Raw genomic sequence first — 23,307 nt, forward strand, 5'->3', positions numbered from 1 at the left:
TATTTGAGCCCCTTTCTCCAGTGATCTCTTTCATATTCTGTTGGAATAAGAAATGAGACGCGAATACATAATAATTTACATATATTTCCATTTCTAATAAAACTTCCTCTTGGATGAGGAAACAATTTTGACTCTCTTCGTATTCGACACAATGGATTTGGATTCTTTTGTTGGCTTCCAAGTCTTCTCATTGTTTTTTCCCTGCGAGTTTCATTATAAGGTGTTTTGAAAAGTCAACATTACTAGATTTCGTTTGTAATAATTAGCTTCCCTTCTTCAGAAATCAAAAATAGCAGTAATTTAACACAATTTTTTTTTCTTCTTCTAATTTACCTTTGAATTAATCTTACTTTGAGGTACTAATAGATTTTGCTAAGGGGGAAAAAAGATACTCGGTGGAAATCATGAGAAATCTTGTGTTGAAAATTTAGGAAGTACTGTATCTATGTTGCTGTTTTCATATTCTATGGTTCTTGAAACCCAAGTCGTCCTATGTAGAGAGAGAGAGAGAGAGAGAGAGAGAGAGAGAGAGAGAGAGAGAGAGAGAGAGAGAGACCTAAAGGCAACTGTAGAACTAACTACTATTGTAAGCACTATTGTAGCTCTCTCTCTCTCTCTCTCTCTCTCTCTCTCTCTCTCTCTCTCTCTCTCTCTCTCTCTGTGGACCCTATAGGAAGCAATGTTGCTCCTCTCTTTCTTAAGACTACAACAGAACGCCTTACCACTTTCCTCACTAGAATTCCCCTCATCCAGATCCATGTGTCTCTCTCCCTTTATAATGATATAGCGGGACAGTGCGTGTGAACCATGGCAGTGACGGGGGAGGATCTCTCTCTCTCTCTCTCTCTCTCTCTCTCTCTCTCTCTCTCTCTCTCTCCTCTCTCTCGCGAGGTCTGATTACGATCTCGTAAAAGAGATTCGGTCGCAAATTTGGACTCAAGGACGGAACTCCCTAATGAAGGAGGCTGGAACAACCCTTCATCAAAGAAGCGACATGACAGAGTCGACTCATGGACCAAGGGGGAGGAGTGACCCCACTTTCGCTTGTGGGAATTTCTTAAAAGAGTATCGACAGAAGGAGCTTTGGGCAAGGGGTCATCTTCAAACGTACCCTCCTTAATGTAGCTCTCTTGCCAAGCTGACTTTGACGTGTCAGTCATCAACAGTATTCCCTATCTCTTTAGCATACAGGTGGCGCACTATGTAGAAAATATATATATATATATATATATATATATATATATATATATATATATATATATATATATATATTATCCCCTGGGATAGGGAAGAAAGAATACTTCCCACGTATTCCCTGCGCGTCGTAGATTGCGACTAAAAGGGAAGGGAGCGGGGGCTGGAAATCCTCCCCTCTCGTTTTTTTCTTTTTCTAATTTTCTAAAAGAAGGAACAGAGAAGGGGGCCATGTGAGGATATCCCCTCAAAGGCTCAGTCCTCTGTTCTTAACGCTACCTCGCTAACGCGGAAAATGGCAAATATTATGAAAAAAAAAAAAAAAAAATATATATATATATATATATATATATATATATATATATATATATATATATATATATATATATATATATATACACTAGCACCTTGAGCAAAATATCTAAAAGATCATTTGCACGAGAGAATTAAAAAGAAAGTGACCTACAAATCCATAATGGGGAGTCTAAATTAAGGTTTCTGTCAGACTCAATTAATTTGTCCAACCAAATGACACAAACTGATTTTCTCCAATCCTAACCCGGGGGACTTGTCTGATATTAATGGGATGACTGAGCCGGATCTAAAAGCAGTAAGGGAACGTTCTGAGATCCGTGAATTCCTCTTAGATTAGCAGATCACAGAGACGCTCTGGTACTTCCGAAGGATTTACCAATGATCGCTAAATCATTAGGTATATACGGGGGGCTGAGGTATTCCCACAAGGTGTGTGTGCGGGCGGCGCGGGCGGCCCTGAGCAAAACCAAACTGATGGCGTAATATTGCTCTAGAGCGTCGTCATCTTCCATAATATTTAAGCGACACACACTATCCCTGGTTCTATAAAATGGGAGATTTAATATCCTGTCCACACCACAGGAAGCTAATCGCCTTTAGAAATATTATAACCAATATAACCATGGGAGCGATAAGCGTTCCGAGACTATAAGGCATTCATGGGTCGCCCTGGGTCAAGCAGGGTATAGGTTCGAATCTAAGTTGCGGCAGTTGGTCCACAGTCAACTCAGGTGTTCATCCACCCTTAAGGGTTGGTCGATAAATTGGGTACCTGGTTCAGCCTCGGATATACATATATAGCTTTAATGACTATGGCCTTCATTAGGGCCTCAGCTGCCCGTGCCGTCTGAGCTAACATATATATATACAAATAACTGCAACTGATGCACTGCTAAAGATATGATATTTCTGACGACTGGTATGAAAACCCAGCGTGTTGATCCTGACGAAGGATTTGATGACATTAAAGCTGACACATTGCCTGACGCCGCCCACCTCTGGGTTACTGTCAGTCCCGATCAACTGCTGACGGTGAGCTGTCGTCTGGGTTTGGGTTCGCTAACGCAAAGGGCGCGTCACTAGGCTAACAGGCTTGTATCCTCGGATTTTGGTTCCAGTATCATTCGCTCCTTATTCGTCAATGATTTATTTCTTTTGACTAAATTGCGTCAGAAATTTAATATACATCAATATAACTGATATTATTATTATTATTATTATTATTATTATTATTATTATTATTATTATTACTATTATTACTATTATTACTATTATTATTATCATTATCATTATTATTATAATTGTTATTATTACTCTAATTATAAAGTTAATGAAAACGAGTACCAGTGAACATTCCAACACAAATTCGACGTTCCGAAGGTGTTCCGAAGCGACCATGAACCAGTAGATATTCTAAGCAAGTTTATCACAACTGAACATCCACAACGCCAAGGCCCTGGACACCGAAAGTCAAATACTCAGTCAGGGTTTTCTGTCATTATAACGTCAGTAGTACGGGGATTTCAAGGAAGGTCCATTCAAAGGACATATTCCAGGCCATTTCTACGTTCCTCTCTTTCTCGACTAAAGGAACCACGTCAGTGGTAGAAAGAGAAAGGACTTGTCACTGAAGAATATCGACTTCCTGTGTATGTGTGGGAGGCAGTCAACTTCAGCTGCAGCGAAAACAGCTAGCTGATGCAGTGAAAAAAAGAGCTGCTGCACTGAACAATTAGCAGCTATTGCCGAGAACAGCAGCTGTTGCGATCAACAACACAAACTGCTTCAGTGAGCAATGTCTGCTGCTATTGCTGTGGTGAACAACAGCTAAACAACGGCAGCTGCATCAGACCACAGCTTCGGCAGTGCACAACATCTGTTGCAGTGAAAAGGAAAAAAACACCTTTCGTTGTGAACAACACATGCCTAAGATGTGACATCCCAGTCGAGAGGAGGATTTTCATGTCTTAAATGAATAGACGAAGCACTAGATACCCGCCCAGAACAAATATATATATATATATATATATATATATATATATATATATATATATATATATATATATATATATATATATATATCCTAGTATCAATACCTTGCCTATCTAACTAATACGTTACCTATCATTTCTACATTGTACCTGAGACACACTACCACATACGATCACTGTAAACCTCCCAGTGAATAGATCTGTCTCTATTTTGATGACTGATGGCTACACTACAAGCAAAGGTCTTCAAATGGAGCGTCATTTTAATGACAACTTAACAAGGAAATGCTACAGGATTCTTTAAGGGGGTCTTAATTACATAGGGTCACTTTGGTTCTGTCTTGTATAATGTCCTTTGTAGCCAATTTCGACGATTTGTATGGAAAAGCCCCTTCGCTTACTTCAGGTTAGATCCAATTTCAGAAATCGTACTGATTTCATCACTCTCCCAATGATTTCAGGGCTTCAGATACGAATGACTTGATGGAATACTCATGAAAACACGTATTGTCTGAAGAACACAGTGACATGCAGAATATCTGTGAACCTACGAAGGCACACGTATGTCAACTTACGGTATTTACCGACTCGAAATGTGGTATTATGTCTGCGAACAACAACAATTAAGTAAGGCAAGAATAATTCACGCTCAGTTTCATATGCAAATCTAATCGAAGGTAGTAAATAATTCTCTGTGTTTCCTGAATACGTTACCAAGTTAACACATCTACGAGTTTCGCTGATTGTCACAGGCAAAATACCTGGTTTACTACGCGCGTCTTTGATGATTTATTTGGCGTATATGTATATACATAATTTTTGTTCTTTAGTCGATTCTAAACAATAACGAAATAGAAAAATATACGTGAAAAAAATGATGTCTAGTGTTCGGCGTTACAGGGGAAAAAAGAAAATCAAATCTCAGCTTTCGTCCATATTTCAGATTTCAATGTCTGGTATGTAATGGTGAGAATGCGTTGTAAAACACAAACACACACACACACACACACACCACTCCAGATCTGCTTTCCCTGTGTCCCTCAGACACCAATATGGATCTGCTCTCCCTGTGTCTCTTGAGGTGAGTGAATAGTTCTTTTTTATCATCTTTTACGATCTCGTTGTGAAACGATTTTACAGAAAGAATAAATCAATCATGAAAGGATTAATGATCCTTTAAAGCTACTTTACCAAAGGATTCGCGTGTCTTTTTATGCAAGGAATCACGTATCACAAAATTTTTGTGATAGGATTCAAATACTTTTAAAAACCGAATGAAAGGATTCATATGTTGTAAAACTATGAAATAATTAACAAATCCACTGTAGTGATTGGATAAAGATGCAAATTTCTGGTGTATTTGCACTACTTTATATATATTTTTTCGTACGAAGATGAGAGTAAAGTAAGACGATATTTGTACGAGCGAACAAGCACTAGAACTCGCTTCACAGGAGAGAGAGAGAAAAACACTTGCCTGGTTTAGATTCGGACAATACCAGCAAATGGTAAGATTCAAGCTAAGCCAACCTACCTTGTAAAGCAGCAATACCAGCATAACTGAACATACGACACCCCGTTTTTATTGTGAAGCATCGCACAACATGACGCTACCAGCAGCTACAAGAGTTACCTGGTGTAGAATACAGCAATGCGCTCATGATGCGATACAAGTCGACTCCTATGTACAGTCCAGCACACAATCAGAAGGAATGTATTCCACATGATTTGCCTCATAGATACCACATCATCACCAACATGGAGTAACAAGCTGTGGTATAAACCACATGCAGAGTGTAACATGACACCAATAGGAAGGATCAATTACGGGATTAAACTGGTACGGAATACACTAAGAATATTCCTGAAGGGAGATGGTAAAAAGACGTACTGAATGTGTAGCACCATTAGCATGAGAGGACACGATGCATGAAGATTTTCCCAAGCACATGAGTGAAAAAGCAATTCGTGTTAATACCTACACAAGATGTGCCTCGACTTTGGAGTGAAAAACAAAGGGAAAAATGTCTAAAATTCAATATCTGCAGAGTCTCTTTCAAAGAAAGCTTCAAGACAGACCATTGCTTAGAAAATGGCACACCTTGTGCAAAAAAATGAAATGGTATGCCATCAAGTGAGAGCAAATCAAAGAAATTACTCGATACATTTTGTTACGTATCACTTAAGGGAAGCAAGCTCAAGGATTGGCCGTGTACAAACAAGAGCAAATCATCAACAAAGAGCAAAATACAAGTCTTACCTCGTACACATCAGGATATATCAGGCAACAAAGGCTTGTCTGGTACAAAGACCACATCATTAAGAAGGAACTCCGCACAAAACACTCGTGAAACAGAGATTAAAACGTCGCCAGGAGGGAACAATCCACAGAATTCTGCTGGTGCACAGGAGAGGCATTTCACTAAATCAGAATATAATACTTACCTGGTGAACACAAGGGGACACCTTCAGGAGGAAATGGGGTGCACATCTTGTCTAGCGCATCGACACACAAGACACCTGATGCCAGAGAAGAACCCAAAAATAGCGACAATAATTTCTCGATAGAGAGAGAACATCTCGCCATCAAGTGGGGACACGAGAGAGACAGACTCCATTTCTATTTCACAATGACCGACACGACATAGGCAAAACATGCCTCCAGACACAGCCATCTTTGCCGATAGAAAAAAAGAAAAATAGAAAGTAGACAAATCAGGTCTCCGCAGGCGTTTGTAGACCTGGCACTTAAAGGAAGAAAGGTTATAAGAAGAGAGGAGGGAAGAGGGAGAGAACATCATACCTTTGTTGTGTGAGGAAAGGAGGCATCATAATGGTCAATTTCGAGAACAAATAAAAGGATATCCTCTCTCTCTCTCTCTCTCAAGGGAACATAAAACAAAGACGTGCCGGTACACAGAAGGACACGATCACGAGGGAAAGAGAAACAAAGACCTTGGGACACAGAATGGCACAGAATCACCAAAGAACAAGAATCGAAGACTTTTGGTAAACAGAATGGCACAGAATCACAAAGTAACAAGAAAAAAAAGAGACTCACTGATCCACAGAAAGACACAATCACAAAGGAACAAGAAACAAGGACATAACATCACACAGAATGGCACAAGATCATAGAGGAACAAGAAACAAGGACATAACATCACACAGAATGGCACGCGATCATAGAGGAACAAGAAACAAGGACATTACATCACACAGAATGGCACACGATCATAGAGGAACAAGAAACAAGGACATCACATCACACAGAATGGCACACGATCACATAGGAACAAGAAACAAGGACATAACATCACACAGAATAGCACACAATCACAGAGGCAACCAGCTACAGGACTTGCCTGGTGAGGTGCTGTAGCTCATCAGCGGTCAAGTGGAGCTTCTCGTAGGAGGCCTTAACGCAGTCGGGAGGCCCGCCGTATGTACCACCTAAGCCACCCAGGCTCATCACCGAACCGACGCGAGGCACGTTCGTTCCCTCCTGCTGGAGACCAGACAACCCCACAGACGATGGATGACTCAGTCTCTCAATACATCGTCATGAGAATACAGTAGTGATAGGACTACAGTAGTGTATTATATCACGTTCATTCACTCTCTCTTGAGGTATATTTGAGACTAAATTTCCACTAGGGAAGCTAATCGGTTAACTAAGGCAGTTTCATGATTGTATCTATGAGTCCATTTCATTCTCTCTCGTTGTTAGAAGCTGGAGGATGAGGCTTGGCTCACCTGGGGGTGGTGGTGGTGACCCTGGCAAGCAGGGTGGTGAGCAGGTCGCCTCCAGAACAGCAGGAGGAAGATGAGGCCATTCAGCAGGAGGAGGGAGACGCCCAAGCCCACAGTGACGAGCAGGGCCGTGGAGTAGCGGACGTACTCGCTGGCGTCCGGTAGCGGCATCTTGGGCGCACTGCTGATGAAGCCCGTGTGGGTGAACCAGGTTAATGTGTGCGGTCGTGAGAGAGAGAGAGAGAGAGAGAGAGAGAGAGAGAGAGAGAGAGAGAGAGAGAGAGAGAGAGAGAGAGAGAGAGAGACTGGAGACTCGAGCGATAGCAGTCGAAATCAATATGATCATTTTAGGGAAGACGACTTATAAAGTCAATGGTGTTAAAGAAGAGTGAAGTAATTTTACCGATTATTCTCCACACACACTTGGGGTACGACGTCCTTTATCAGTCCCCAGTGTGTGTGTGTGTGTGTGTGTGTGTGTGTGTGTGTATGAAAAAGATTAATCTAAAATCTATGTCCGTGATAGTTCAAGACGTCTGGATGATTGGCTATGCCACTCGAACCGAGATCCTTCCTGTTCGCGTGGTCGCAATCCCAGGACGCATCTCAGACGGAAGGAGAAATGCGAAACCAATATTCACACATGTAAAAAAAAAGATCGATTCGAGGAGAATATTGGGAATCATAGACGAAAAATGAAATATTCCGTGGGTGATGTTTACAAAATATTGTGGCAACAAATGATAAAGACACAATCGGTCCGAGTGACATGAGCCTTGGGAATAATTTTTTGCTTTAATTCTTTTCATTTGAACACTGTGAACACATTCCAACTGATCCAACTAAAGTTTGCATGCTTGGAGGTGTATATAGGGAGACATCATACGTAAATATGTCTACGAGAACTAGTCCAAATTTTGATAATTCTTACTAATAAACCTAAAAGGACCAAATGAGTAACTGGAAAAAATTTTCAAGCACCTCGAACACTTATGCTCTCTCTCTCTCTTTTGTCGAAGATAACATGAAAATTTTACAGTTCGTTGGTGTCATTTTCTTACTACGAAACGTTCAGAGAATTTGTACGCTTCATAGATGAGGTGTGTGTGTGTGTGTGTGTGTGTGTGTGTGTGTGTGTAGGGCACACTTACCTCGCAATAGTAGGTGACAGCGCCAGGGTCGTGGTGACCCTAGGCGTGGTGGGCTTCGGCGAAGGCGTGGCGGGAGTGGTGGTCGTGGTGTCTTGGGCGGCGGTGGCAGGTGTGGTGTTAGGCTGGAGGAAGTACCACGGGTCTGGAGGCCTCACCACACCGTAGAAGAGGTTGGGGTCAGTGCTCACCTCCCACGAGTTTGGGTCTGGGGGGTAGGACTTGCCAGCAGCTTCGAGCTCTGGCACCAGCCATGTCCACAGTGCCAGCTGGTGCGCTCGGTACTGTGACCCCACAGTGGGTGGGACTCCTGGCAAGTGGAAGGGGAGTGGAAGCGACTGTGACACACAGTTTCCGTCAGGTATTAAGGCACAGAACAAATCATTCACCTGTTCTACAGAACTTCGTTATATAGGTCAATGAAGACTGTGCAACGTCAAGGAAAACTGTGCAATGGTCAATGAAGACTGTGCAACGTCAAGGAAAACTGTGCAATGGTCAATGAAGACTGTGCAACGTCAAGGAAAACTGTGCAATGGTCAATGAAGACTGTGCAACGTCAAGGAAAACTGTGCAATGGTCAATGAAGACTGTGCAACGTCAAGGAAAACTGTGCAATGGTCAATGAAGACTGTGCAACGTCAAGGAAAACTGTGCAATGGTCAATGAAGACTGTGCAACGTCAAGGAAAACTGTGCAATGGTCAATGAAGGCTGTGCAACGTCAAGGAAAACTGTGCAATACAAAATGTTCGTCATGGTGTTCAATGTAAGAGAAGAGTGGTCAGTGTCTCATCGCAGTAAGTGTTATCTGTCTTCTGTCTCTTCCGGATGAAGTTTATATTTATTCTCGTTATTTTCAGTTATTTTTAATGAGCATTAGCGTGATCATTAGTAACATGAACGTCAACATGATCACCAATGCTGGTCATATTCATCTGAGAGGATCTGCTTTATAGCTTCACTTCATCACTTGCTCTATCGGAAACTTACCTCAAAATCGGACCCTAATCTTCTCGATTCTTTTTCGTTATAACTTCCCCTGGCCTAAGCTATCGAGCCTCATTCAACCTGAGACTTGGAATCCTACATCACCTGACCATTCACTCTTACCCACCCTGAACTTGCACTACAGTAACCTTCCTGGATCAGTTAGAATTTCTTTTTCACCTCTCATCTTCAACTTTCTTCAATTGTATAACATTTTGACTCTGTGGAAATAACTTATCTAACATGTTAGCACTACAGGTCATATGGTGAGAAAGTAAACACCTATTGACGTGAACATCTTGTTGATGTAGGTAAAAAGCAGTGTGTACTGTTATTCAACATGTTAGCACTACAGGTCATATGGTGAGAGAGTAAACACTTATTGACGTGAACATCTTGTTGATGTAGGTAAAAAGCAATGTGTACTGTTATTTAACATGTTAGCACTACAGGTCATATCGTGAGAGAGTAAACACTTATTGATGTGAACATCTTGTTGACGTAGGTAGGAAGCAATGTGTGTCCTAGTCTGATTTCATGAACGTACATCCAATGCCAACCATGTGGGAAATTATATGTGGAAATGCGTGTCTGTATTAAAGTTATGTATGTGGGTGTCACTGGCAGCAGACCCGTGGCTTGACAAGTGTCTACATGAGGGTATAGGATCTCGATTTTCAATTCCGAGTCTATATCCAGGAAACCTTAGACATACATTTCAATTCCAAAGAGTGCAGCGTTCTCTCGATTTTTCAACACCCACAAGCTTTATCTTTTCTTTTTTTTCCATCACCGTCTGTCTGCGTCTCTGTCTCTGTCTGTTCGTCCGTCTCTCTCTCTCTCTCTCTCTCTCTCTCTCTCGTACTTACCGACCCTGAGGTATTGCCTCGTCTCGGGCAAGTATCGAGGCCAGGCCACTGCAGCGAACCCTGGAGAAGGTGATTCTCGAGGCAGGTTGGGATCTCTGGGGGTGATAAGTATAGAGGAGGTAAGTAAATGCACCCTGCACTCACCTGGTATTCAATACTGTACAGGACACCAACACGCTATTCAACACGCTGCTCCCTGTCGAATACTATGATAAGGAAGATATAAAAACCTAAGACTCTATTCCTTGTGGTCAGCGATGATAAGAAAGATTGCTATGATAAGAAAAGATATCATAAAACACTACTACTCTATTCCCTGTGGTCAGCTATGATACAAAAGATTGCTATGATAAGAAAGATACCAAAAACATTAATACTCTATTCCCTGTGGTCAGCTATGATACGAAAGATTGCTATGATAAAGATTTTTTTTTTTTTTTTTTTTTTTTTTTTTTTTTTATACTTTGTCGCTGTCTCCCGCGTTTGCGAGGTAGCGCGAGGAAACAGACGAAAGAAATGGCCCAACCCCCATACACACGTACATACACACGTCCACACACGCAAATATACATACCTACACAGCTTTCCATGGTTTACCCCAGACGCTTCACATGCCTTGATTCAATCCACTGACAGCACGTCAACCCCTGTATACCACATCGCTCCAATTCACTCTATTCCTTGCCCTCCTTTCACCCTCCTGCATGTTCAGGCCCCGATCACACAAAATCTTTTTCACTCCATCTTTCCACCTCCAATTTGGTCTCCCTCTTCTCCTCGTTCCCTCCACCTCCGACACATATATCCTCTTGGTCAATCTTTCCTCACTCATTCTCTCCATGTGCCCAAACCATTTCAAAACACCCTCTTCTGCTCTCTCAACCACGCTCTTTTTATTTCCACACATCTCTCTTACCCTTACGTTACTTACTCGATCAAACCACCTCACACCACACATTGTCCTCAAACATCTCATTTCCAGCACATCCATCCTCCTGCGCACAACTCTATCCATAGCCCACGCCTCGCAACCATACAACATTGTTGGAACCACTATTCCTTCAAACATACCCATTTTTGCTTTCCGAGATAATGTTCTCGACTTCCACACATTTTTCAAGGCTCCCAAAATTTTCGCCCCCTCCCCCACCCTATGATCCACTTCCGCTTCCATGGTTCCATCCGCTGACAGATCCACTCCCAGATATCTAAAACACTTCACTTCCTCCAGTTTTTCTCCATTCAAACTCACCTCCCAATTGAATTGACCCTCAACCCTACTGTACCTAATAACCTTGCTCTTATTCACATTTACTCTTAACTTTCTTCTTCCACACACTTTACCAAACTCAGTCACCAGCTTCTGCAGTTTCTCACATGAATCAGCCACCAGCGCTGTATCATCAGCGAACAACAACTGACTCACTTCCCAAGCTCTCTCATCCCCAACAGACTTCATACTTGCCCCTCTTTCCAGGACTCTTGCATTTACCTCCCTAACAACCCCATCCATAAACAAATTAAACAACCATGGAGACATCACACACCCCTGCCGCAAACCTACATTCACTGAGAACCAATCACTTTCCTCTCTTCCTACACGTACACATGCCTTACATCCTCGATAAAAACTTTTCACTGCTTCTAACAACTTGCCTCCCACACCATATATTCTTAATACCTTCCACAGAGCATCTCTATCAACTCTATCATATGCCTTCTCCAGATCCATAAATGCTACATACAAATCCATTTGCTTTTCTAAGTATTTCTCACATACATTCTTCAAAGCAAACACCTGATCCACACATCCTCTACCACTTCTGAAACCGCACTGCTCTTCCCCAATCTGATGCTCTGTACATGCCTTCACCCTCTCAATCAATACCCTCCCATATAGTTTACCAGGAATACTCAACAAACTTATACCTCTGTAATTTGAGCACTCACTCTTATCCCCTTTGCCTTTGTACAATGGCACTATGCACGCATTCCGCCAATCCTCAGGCACCTCACCATGAGTCATACATACATTAAATAACCTTACCAACCAGTCAACAATACAGTCACCCCCTTTTTTAATAAATTCCACTGCAATACCATCCAAACCTGCTGCCTTGCCGGCTTTCATCTTCCGCAAAGCTTTTACTACCTCTTCTCTGTTTACCAAATCATTTTCCCTAACCCTCTCACTTTGCACACCACCTCGACCAAAACACCCTATATCTGCCACTCTGTCATCAGACACATTCAACAAACCTTCAAAATACTCATTCCATCTCCTTCTCACATCACCACTACTTGTTATCACCTCCCCATTTACGCCCTTCACTGAAGTTCCCATTTGCTCCCTTGTCTTACGCACCCTATTTACCTCCTTCCAGAACATCTTTTTATTCTCCCTAAAATTTACTGATAGTCTCTCACCCCAACTCTCATTTGCCCTTTTTTTCACCTCTTGCACCTTTCTCTTGACCTCCTGTCTCTTTCTTTTATACTTCTCCCACTCAATTGCATTTTTTCCCTGCAAAAATCGTCCAAATGCCTCTCTCTTCTCTTTCACTAATACTCTTACTTCTTCATCCCACCACTCACTACCCTTTCTAAACAGCCCACCTCCCACTCTTCTCATGCCACAAGCATCTTTTGCGCAATCCATCACTGATTCCCTAAATACATCCCATTCCTCCCCCACTCCCCTTACTTCCATTGTTCTCACCTTTTTCCATTCTGTACACAGTCTCTCCTGGTACTTCCCCACACAGGTCTCCTTCCCAAGCTCACTTACTCTCACCACCTTCTTCACCCCAACATTCACTCCTCTTTTCTGAAAACCCATACTAATCTTCACCTTAGCCTCCACAAGATAATGATCAGACATCCCTCCAGTTGCACCTCTCAGCACATTAACATCCAAAAGTCTCTCTTTCGCACGCCTGTCAATTAACACGTAATCCAATAACGCTCTCTGGCCATCTCTCCTGCTTACATAAGTATACTTATGTATATCTCGCTTTTTAAACCAGGTATTCCCAATCATCAGTCCTTTTTCAGCACATAAATCTACAAGCTCTTCACCATTTCCATTTACAACACTGAACACCCCATGCATACCAATTATTCCCTCAACTGCCACATTACTCACCTTTGCATTCAAATCACCCATCACTATAACCCGGTCTCGTGCATCAAAACCGCTAACACACTCATTCAGCTGCTCCCAAAACACTTGCCTCTCATGATCTTTCTTCTCATGCCCAGGTGCATATGCACCAATAATCACCCACCTCTCTCCATCAACTTTCAATTTTACCCATATTAATCGAGAATTTACTTTCTTACATTCTATCACATACTCCCACAACTCCTGTTTCAGGAGTATTGCTACTCCTTCCCTTGCTCTTGTCCTCTCACTAACCCCTGACTTCACTCCCCAGACATTTCCAAACCACTCTTCCCCTTTACCCTTGAGCTTCGTTTCACTCAGAGCCAAAACATCCAGGTTCCTTTCCTCAAACATACTACCTATCTCTCCTTTTTTCACATCTTGGTTACATCCACACACATTTAGGCACCCCACTCTGAGCCTTCGAGGAGGATGATCACTCCCCGCGTGACTCCTTCTTCTGTTTCCCATTTTAGAAAGTTAATACAAGGAGGGGAGGATTTCCGGCCCCCCGCTCCCGTCCCCTCTAGTCGCTTTCTACGACACGCGAGGAATACGTGGGAAGTATTCTTTCACCCCTATCCCCAGGGATAATATACATATATATATACATATACACACACACACACATACACACACATACGCACATACACACACACACACACACACATACATATATATACATATGAAAAATGTAAGAAACAATTTAGAAAACAAACTTTTAGCTTGAAATGAATGAAAAAATGAATGTCACATAATGGTTCAACCTCTGGCTATGGAAAAGATATAAAACACTAATACTCTATATCCTGTGGTCAGCGATGATAAGAAAGATTGCTATGATAAGAAAGATACCATAAAACACTAATACTCTATTCCCTGAGGTCAGCTATGATACGAAAGATTGCTATGATAAGAAAAGATATCATAAAACACTAATACCCTATTCCCCATTGATTGCTGCGATATGAAAGACATCTTCAAACACTAACACGCTATTCCCTGTGGTCAGCTACGATAAGAGATACTATATAACACAAAGACTATGACCAGCATACTGCTATACTAAGACAAGAAATTCTATATACCAACACCTACACCTTTCCACCCTCTGGCTAAGCTTAAATCAACTGCTCCAACACTGTACAAAGATCGTGGCTCAATATAAATCCATCCTACATGCTATACAGTATAAATCCGTCCTACATGCTATACAGTATAAATCCGTCCTACATGCTATACAGTATAAATCTGTCCTACATGCTAGAGAGGAGAGGGGAGAGAGAGAGAGAGAGAGAGAGAGAGAGAGAGAGGAGAGAGAGAGAGAGGAGAGAGAGAGAGACTGGAGACTCGAGCGATAGGAGTCGAAATCAATATGATCATTTTAGGGAAGACGACTTATAAAGTCAATGGTGTTAAAGAAGAGTGAAGTAATTTTACCGATTATTCCCCACACACACTTGGGGTACGACGTCCTTTATCAGTCCCTAGTGTGTGTGTGTGTGTGTGTATGAAAAAGATTAATCTAAAATCTATGTCCGTGATAGTGCAAGACGTCTGGATGATTGGCTATGCCACTCGAACCGAGATCCTTCCTGTTCGCGTGGTCGCAATCCCAGGACGCATCTCAGACGGAAGGAGAAATGCGAAACCAATATTCACACATGTAAAAAAAAGATCGATTCGAGGAGAATATTGGGAATCATAGACGAAAAATGAAATATTCCGTGGGTGATGTTTACAAAATATTGTGGCAACAAATGATAAAGACACAATCGGTCCGAGTGACATGAGCCTTGGGAATAATTTTTTGCTTTAATTCTTTTCATCTGAACACTGTAAACACATTCCAACTGATCCAACTAAAGTTTGCATGCTTGGAGGTGTATATAGGGAGACATCATACGTAAATATGTCTACGAGAACTAGTCCAAATTTTGATAATTCTTACTGAAAAATCTAAAAGGACCAAATGAGTAACTGGAAAATTTTTTCAAGCACCTCGAACACTTATGTTCTCTCTCTCTCTTTTATCGAAGATAACATGAAAATTTTACAGTTCGTTGGTGTCATTTTCTTACTACGAAACGTTCACAGAATTTGTACGCTTCATAGATGAGGTGTGTGTGTGTGTGTGTGTGTGTGTGTGTGTGTGTGTGTGTAGGGCACACTTACCTCGCAATAGTAGGTGACAGCGCCAGGGTCGTGGTGACCCTAGGCGTGGTGGGCTTCGGCGAAGGCGTGGCGGGAGTGGTGGTCGTGGTGTCTTGGGCGGCAGTGGCCGGTGTGGTGTTAGGCTGGAGGAAGTACCACGGGTCTGGAGGCCTCACCACACCGTAGAAGAGGTTGGGGTCAGTGCTCACCTCCCACGAGTTTGGGTCTGGGGGGTAGGACTTGCCAGCAGCTTCGAGCTCTGGCACCAGCCATGTCCACAGTGCCAGCTGGTGCGCTCGGTACTGTGACCCCACAGTGGGTGGGACTCCTGGCAAGTGGAAGGGGAGTGGAAGCGACTGTGACACACAGTTTCCGTCAGGTATTAAGGCACAGAACAAATCATTCACCTGTTCTACAGAACTTCGTTGTATACGTCAATGAAGACTGTGCAACGTCAAGGAAAACTGTGCAATGGTCAATGAAGACTGTGCAACGTCAAGGAAAACTGTGCAATGGTCAATGAAGACTGTGCAACGTCAAGGAAAACTGTGCAATGGTCAATGAAGACTGTGCAACATCAAGGAAAACTGTGCAATGGTCAATGAAGACTGTGCAACGTCAAGGAAAGCTGTGCAATGGTCAATGAAGACTGTGCAACGTCAAGGAAAACTGTGCAATGGTCAATGAAGACTGTGCAACGTCAAGGAAAACTGTGCAATGGTCAATGAAGGCTGTGCAACGTCAAGGAAAACTGTGCAATACAAAATGTTCGTCATGGTGTTCAATGTAAGAGAAGAGTGGTCAGTGTCTCATCGCAGTAAGTGTTATCTGTCTTCTGTCTCTTCCGGATGAAGTTTATATTTATTCTCGTTATTTTCAGAGTTATTTTTAATGAGCATTAGCGTGATCATTAGTAACATGAACGTCAACATGATCACCAATGCTGGTCATATTCATCTGAGAGGATCTGCTTTATAGCTTCACTTCATCACTTGCTCTTTCGGAAACTTACCTCAAAATCGGACCCTAATCTTCTCGATTCTTTTTCCTTATAACTTCCCCTGGCCTAAGCTATCGAGCCTCATTCAACCTAAGACTTGGAATCCTACATCACCTGACCATTCACTCTTACCCACTCTGAACTTGCACTACAGTAACCTTCCTGGATCAGTTAGAATTTCTTTTTCACCTCTCATCTTCAACTTTCTTCAATTGTATAACATTTTGACTCTGTGGAAATAACTTATCTAACATGTTAGCACTACAGGTCATATGGTGAGAAAGTAAACACCTATTGACGTGAACATCTTGTTGATGTAGGTAAAAAGCAATGTGTACTGTTATTCAACATGTTAGCACTACAGGTCATATGGTGAGAGAGTAAACACTTATTGACGTGAACATCTTGTTGACGTAGGTAGGAAGCAATGTGTGTCCTAGTCTGATTTTCATGAACGTACATCCAATGCCAACCATGTGGGAAATTATATGTGGAAATGCGTGTCTGTATTAAAGTTATGTATGTGGGTGTCACTGGCAGCAGACCCGTGGCTTGACAAGTGTCTACATGAGGGTATAGGATCTCGATTTTCAATTCCGAGTCTATATCCAGGAAACCTTAGACATACATTTCAATTCCAAAGAGTGCAGCGTTCTCTCGATTTTTCAACACCCACAAGCTTTATCTTTTCTTTTTTTTTCCATCACCGTCTGTCTGCGTCTCTGTCTCTGTCTGTTCGTCCGTCTCTCTCTCTCTCTCTCTCTCTCTCTCTCTCTCTCTCTCTCTCTTTCGTACTTACCGACCCTGAGGTATTGCCTCGTCTCGGGCAAGTATCGAGGCCAGGCCACTGCAGCGAACCCTGGAGAAGGTGATTCTCGAGGCAGGTTGGGATCTCTGGGGGTGATAAGTATAGAGGAGGTAAGTAAATGCACCCTGCACTCACCTGGTATTCAATACTGTACAGGACACCAACACGCTATTCAACACGCTGCTCCCTGTCGAATACTATGATAAGGAAGATATAAAAACCTAAGACTCTATTCCTTGTGGTCAGCTATGATACAAAAGATTGCTATGATAAAGATATCATAAAACACTAATACTCTATATCCTGTGGTCAGCTATGATACAAAAGATTGCTATGATAGATATCATAAAACACTAATACTCTATATCCTGTGGTCAGCTATGATACAAAAGATTGCTATGATAGATATCATAAAACACTACTACTCTATTCCCTGTGGTCAGCTATGATACGAAAGATTGCTATGATAAAGATATAAAACACTAATACTCTATATCCTGTGGTCAGCGATGATAAGAAAGATTGCTATGATAAGAAAGATACCATAAAACACTAATACTCTATTCCCTGAGGTCAGCTATGATACGAAAGATTGCTATGATAAGAAAAGATATCATAAAACACTAATACCCTATTCCCCATTGATTGCTGCGATATGAAAGACATCTTCAAACACTAACACGCTATTCCCTGTGGTCAGCTACGATAAGAGATACTATATAACACAAAGACTATGACCAGCATACTGCTATACTAAGACAAGAAATTCTATATACCAACACCTACACCTTTCCACCCTCTGGCTAAGCTTAAATCAACTGCTCCAACACTGTACAAAGATCGTGGCTCAATATAAATCCATCCTACACGCTATACAATATAAATCCATCCTACATGCTATACAGTATAAATCCGTCCTACATGCTATACAGTATAAATCCGTCCTACATGCTATACAGTATAAATCTGTCCTACATGCTATACAGTTTAAATCCGTCCTACATGCTATACAGTATAAATCCGTCCTACACGCTATACAGTTTAAATCCGTCCTACACGCTATACAGTATAAATCAGTCCTACACGCTATACAGTATAAATCCGTCCTTCATGCTATACAGTATAAATCCGTCCTACACGCTATACAGTATAAATCCGTCCTTCATGCTATACAGTATAAATCCGTCCTACATGCTATACAGTATAAATCCATCCAGGGCTCTCATGTCATATGTCCTATACACGGCTTCGCATATGGATTTCGCACAGTGGCTCGGGTTCTAACGATCACTTCACCCTCCCCAACCCCCCCAAAAAATGACCTTAAACTTTATGACCTGTCGCAACAGAACGTGTGTGAGAGAGAGAGAGAGAGAGAGAGAGAGAGAGAGAGAGAGAGAGAGAGAGAGAGAGAGAGAGAGAGAGAGAGAGAGAGAGAGAGAGATGAAACATTTTGGCCTGCAGGCCTTGTAAAAGACTTAACACTGACCCGGTGTTGTAGTCATAACATATATATATATATAACGTATCACACCAATCCATATCATTTCTGTGGCCCGTTACATCCGGGGTTTGTGACGGTAAAAAGCGCCTGTTTGCCTCTGGCAAAGACTAAAGTCAGGTTAAACTCATCTACGTCCATGTGACGGTAATGTAACATGACTTACCCATCAAAATCCGGGTTACGTTCCCTTACTCATACTTTTCCACTGTTTTCCTCTTAGCTACGTGTTCCATACCCTTCATATTTCGTGACAAGCTGATCATATTTGCTGAATAACATTTCTACTTCAAACATCCCCTTCGGAATGATTAATTAAAGAGATACCATTTACCATGTACCGTAATTACATATAATCTTGGCATTAATAATGCATGTGAGGTAATTAATTATTCAATTTTCATGAAATATTACACGAGGAAAAAAGAAAAAAAAGGATTATGTCTAAACATACGTTTTTGAAAATATACATTACGAGGATTCAGAAACGCTACGACATTTCATGTGATATAAAGCATTGGATCAGCGAGATAAGGATTAACATCTTTTACTACTTCTTTTGTTTTGGGGGCAACAGCCTATACCAAGAAGTACCCAAGGGCTTTGGAAAGACATACCAAGGAGCTTATACAGGAGGTGCTTCAAGGCAAATTGTAAGCAGCTATCTAAATCAATTCACTGATAGAATATCAGAGAAGAGGTAGTAAAAGCTTTGCGGAAGATGAAAGCCGGCAAGGCAGCAGGTTTGGATGGTATTGCAGTGGAATTTATTAAAAAAGGGGGTGACTGTATTGTTGACTGGTTGGTAAGGTTATTTAATGTATGTATGACTCATGGTGAGGTGCCTGAGGATTGGCGGAATGCGTGCATAGTGCCATTGTACAAAGGCAAAGGGGATAAGAGTGAGTGCTCAAATTACAGAGGTATAAGTTTGTTGAGTATTCCTGGCAAATTATATGGGAGGGTATTGATTGAGAGGGTGAAGGCATGTACAGAGCATCAGATTGGGGAAGAGCAGTGTGGTTTCAGAAGTGGTGGAGGATGTGTGGATCAGGTGTTTGCTTTGAAGAATGTATGTGAGAAATACTTAGAAAAGCAAATGGATTTGTATGTAGCATTTATGGATCTGGAGAAGGCATATGATAGAGTTGATAGAGATGCTCTGTGGAAGGTATTAAGAATATATGGTGTGGGAGGCAAGTTGTTAGAAGCAATGAAAAGTTTTTATCGAGGATGTAAGGCATGTGTACGTGTAGGAAGAGAGTAAAGTGATTGGTTCTCAGTGAATGTAGGTTTGCAGCAGGGGTGTGTGATGTCTCCATGGTTGTTTAATTTGTTTATGGATGGGGTTGTTAGGGAGGTGAATGCAAGAGTTTTGGAAAGAGGGGCAAGTATGAAGTCTGTTGGGGATGAGAGAGGTTGGGAAGTGAGTCAGTTGTTGTTCGCTGATGATACAGCGCTGGTGGCTGATTCATGTGAGAAACTGCAGAAGCTGGTGACTGAGTTTGGTAAAGTGTGTGAAAGAAGAAAGTTAAGAGTAAATGTGAATAAGAGCAAGGTTATTAGGTACAGTAGGGTTGAGGGTCAATTCAATTGGGAGGTGAGTTTGAATGGAGAAAAACTGGAGGAAGTGAAGTGTTTTAGATATCTGGGAGTGGATCTGGCAGCGGATGGAACCATGGAAGCGGAAGTGGATCATAGGGTGGGGGAGGGGGCGAAAATTCTGGGAGCCTTGAAGAATGTGTGGAAGTCGAGAACATTATCTCGGAAAGCAAAAATGGGTATGTTTGAAGGAATAGTGGTTCCAACAATGTTGTATGGTTGCGAGGCGTGGACTATGGATAGAGTTGTGCGCAGGAGGATGGATGTGCTGGAAATGAGATGTTTGAGGACAATGTGTGGTGTGAGGTGGTTTGATCGAGTAAGTAACGTAAGGGTAAGAGAGATGTGTGGAAATAAAAAGAGCGTGGTTGAGAGAGCAGAAGAGGGTGTTTTGAAATGGTTTGGGCACATGGAGAGAATGAGTGAGGAAAGATTGACCAAGAGGATATATGTGTCGGAGGTGGAGGGAACGAGGAGAAGAGGGAGACCAAATTGGAGGTGGAAAGATGGAGTGAAAAAGATTTTGTGTGATCGGGGCCTGAACATGCAGGAGGGTGAAAGGAGGGCAAGGAATAGAGTGAATTGGAGCGATGTGGTATACAGGGGTTGACGTGCTGTCAGTGGATTGAATCGGGGCATGTGAAGCGTCTGGGGTAAACCATGGAAAGCTATGTAGGTATGTATATTTTGCGTGTGTGGACGTATGTATATACATGTGTATGGGGGTGGGTTGGGCCATTTCTTTCGTCTGTTTCCTTGCGCTACCTCGCAAACGCGGGAGGCAGCGGCAAAAAAAAGAAAGAAAAAAAAAAAAAAAAATATATATATATATATATATATATATATATATATATATATATATATTCAAACTCGTTCTTCTGATTACATTTACGTAATTGGAGTTTAGGATTCACTAAAAAATCATGTATATTCCAATACGGATAAACCCTGAGACCTTCAGGACGAATATTAGACCCACCCAATATCTTAAATCTTCCCCCACCTCGAAGATTCTCCACTGACCCACCAAGCTGTTCCCACAGGCAAGAATGCTCGCCACGTCCCGCCATGGTATAACCCCCACCTACAACAGACTTGGAGACGCCACTGGCGGATTTCTCCCACTTGAAAACTAGAGGACATGCCAACTGGTCAGTTGAAATGGGGTCAACTGTAATATCACCCAAGGTATTATGGCTCTGTGTTGTACGTGGAATTATATAAAGAAATATAACATAAAACTCTCTGAGCCAAGAATTGGTTTTTTTTTTTGTGCTAGGAATTATATAAATAATTATACAACTTTCTCAGCAAAGAATTTTGTTTTGTACCAGGAATTATATAAAGAATTATAACGTAAAACTGTCTCAGCAAAGAAGTTTTGTATCACGAATTATACAATGAATTATAACATTTCTCAGCAAAGAATTGTTTTGTACTAGGCATTACATAAAGCATTATAAAACTTTCTGAGGAAAGTATGTCATGTCGATGCTGTGTTTCTTCAGTGATTTCTTTAAGCAAACTTATTTTTATCACTTTTCAATAACGCGAATCTCAAAGTTTTTCTGATTATCTGTAGTTTTTTCTTAGCCTTACGGTGGCTTCTAGCAAATTTTTCGCTGTTTTCCGACTATTTCTGCTCCATCATGTACCATATTGACGTACAGTGCTACACAAACATATGAGCTTTGGTTTGGAGGATCTAATACTCTTGTCTGCATATAAGAAAGGGGTAGAATGTCTCTCTCAGGCGACCCAGATAAAAAAAAGGGGTAGAATCACCCGCTCAGGTACCCCAGTTACTAAGGGTATCTATTACCACATCTCCAGGAATGCTGAGGCCAATAATCCAGACACAAGATCTTAAATTACGCGAACGCTAAAATCATTACGGTATAGTGAGGGCAGAATTTGACCAGTGACATGAAGCAGTGTTACACAGCCAGCCGTACACAGAGGGCTTCTGGGATATATGCATTGTCTGCCGAAGAGTGGCTCTGCATGACACAAAAGATTCTTCGTCATGCAAAGATGATGATGGTGCTCTACGCCCAGGGAGGATACACAATAGACTTTGGCTAAACTATGCCCAGAGGACTTTGTCGCAGCCGCGTGGTGCACAGTGCATAAGGACCTCTAGCAGAGACAGACGACCGTGTTACACAGACCTTGTAGGAGATAAGCGAGGCACTGTACAACACAGTCCTTGCCGAAGATACACGACCCACTGTGCTACACAGGTCCTGCAGGAGATACACGACCCACTGTGCTACACAGACCCTGCAGGAGATACACGACCCACTGTGCTACACAGGTCCTGCAGGAGATACACGACACACTGTGCTACACAGACCCTGCAGGAGATAGACGACATACTGTGCTACACAGACCCTGCAGGAGATACACGATTCACTGTGCTACACAGACCCTGCAGGACATACACGACCCACTGTGCTACACAAGCCCTGCAGGGGAGGAGGAGGAGGACGACACACACACACACACATACACACGACACACCAGCGCCAATCGTCGACGGTGGCCACGGCCGGTTCTAACTTCGAGGATGAATTTCCAGCTTGGTCACAGCCTTAATCCGAAGGAGAGAGGCGGCGCAGGGGACCATAAAGCCCCACTAATGGTACTTTACGATGGGCTCTAGTGCCTCTGCCTGATGGGAGAGTGACCCTGAGTGCTGTCTCTACCAAGATTTATACCTGCTAATATCATCGAAACTGTTGCGTGGGCTTCGAGCAGCGAAATTTCCCTCCCTCCCTCACCTCACCATGTACATAATAGGGAAAGTAAATAAAG

General features: G+C 42.2%; 1 protein-coding gene across 1 annotated transcript in view; it reads right to left on the bottom strand.

The window, feature by feature from the left end:
- Positions 1-23,307, bottom strand: part of LOC139765123 (carboxylesterase 4A-like) — a 107,311-nt gene that overhangs the window by 20,019 nt on the left and 63,985 nt on the right. Inside the window, 4 exon segments of the mRNA XM_071692313.1 lie at positions 6,866-7,005; positions 7,257-7,437; positions 15,601-15,907; positions 17,379-17,473. Of these exon segments, the coding sequence (XP_071548414.1) occupies positions 6,866-7,005; positions 7,257-7,437; positions 15,601-15,907; positions 17,379-17,473 (723 nt within the window).

This window comes from Panulirus ornatus, chromosome 52 (genome assembly GCF_036320965.1).
Source record: "Panulirus ornatus isolate Po-2019 chromosome 52, ASM3632096v1, whole genome shotgun sequence".
NCBI lineage: Eukaryota > Metazoa > Arthropoda > Malacostraca > Decapoda > Palinuridae > Panulirus > Panulirus ornatus.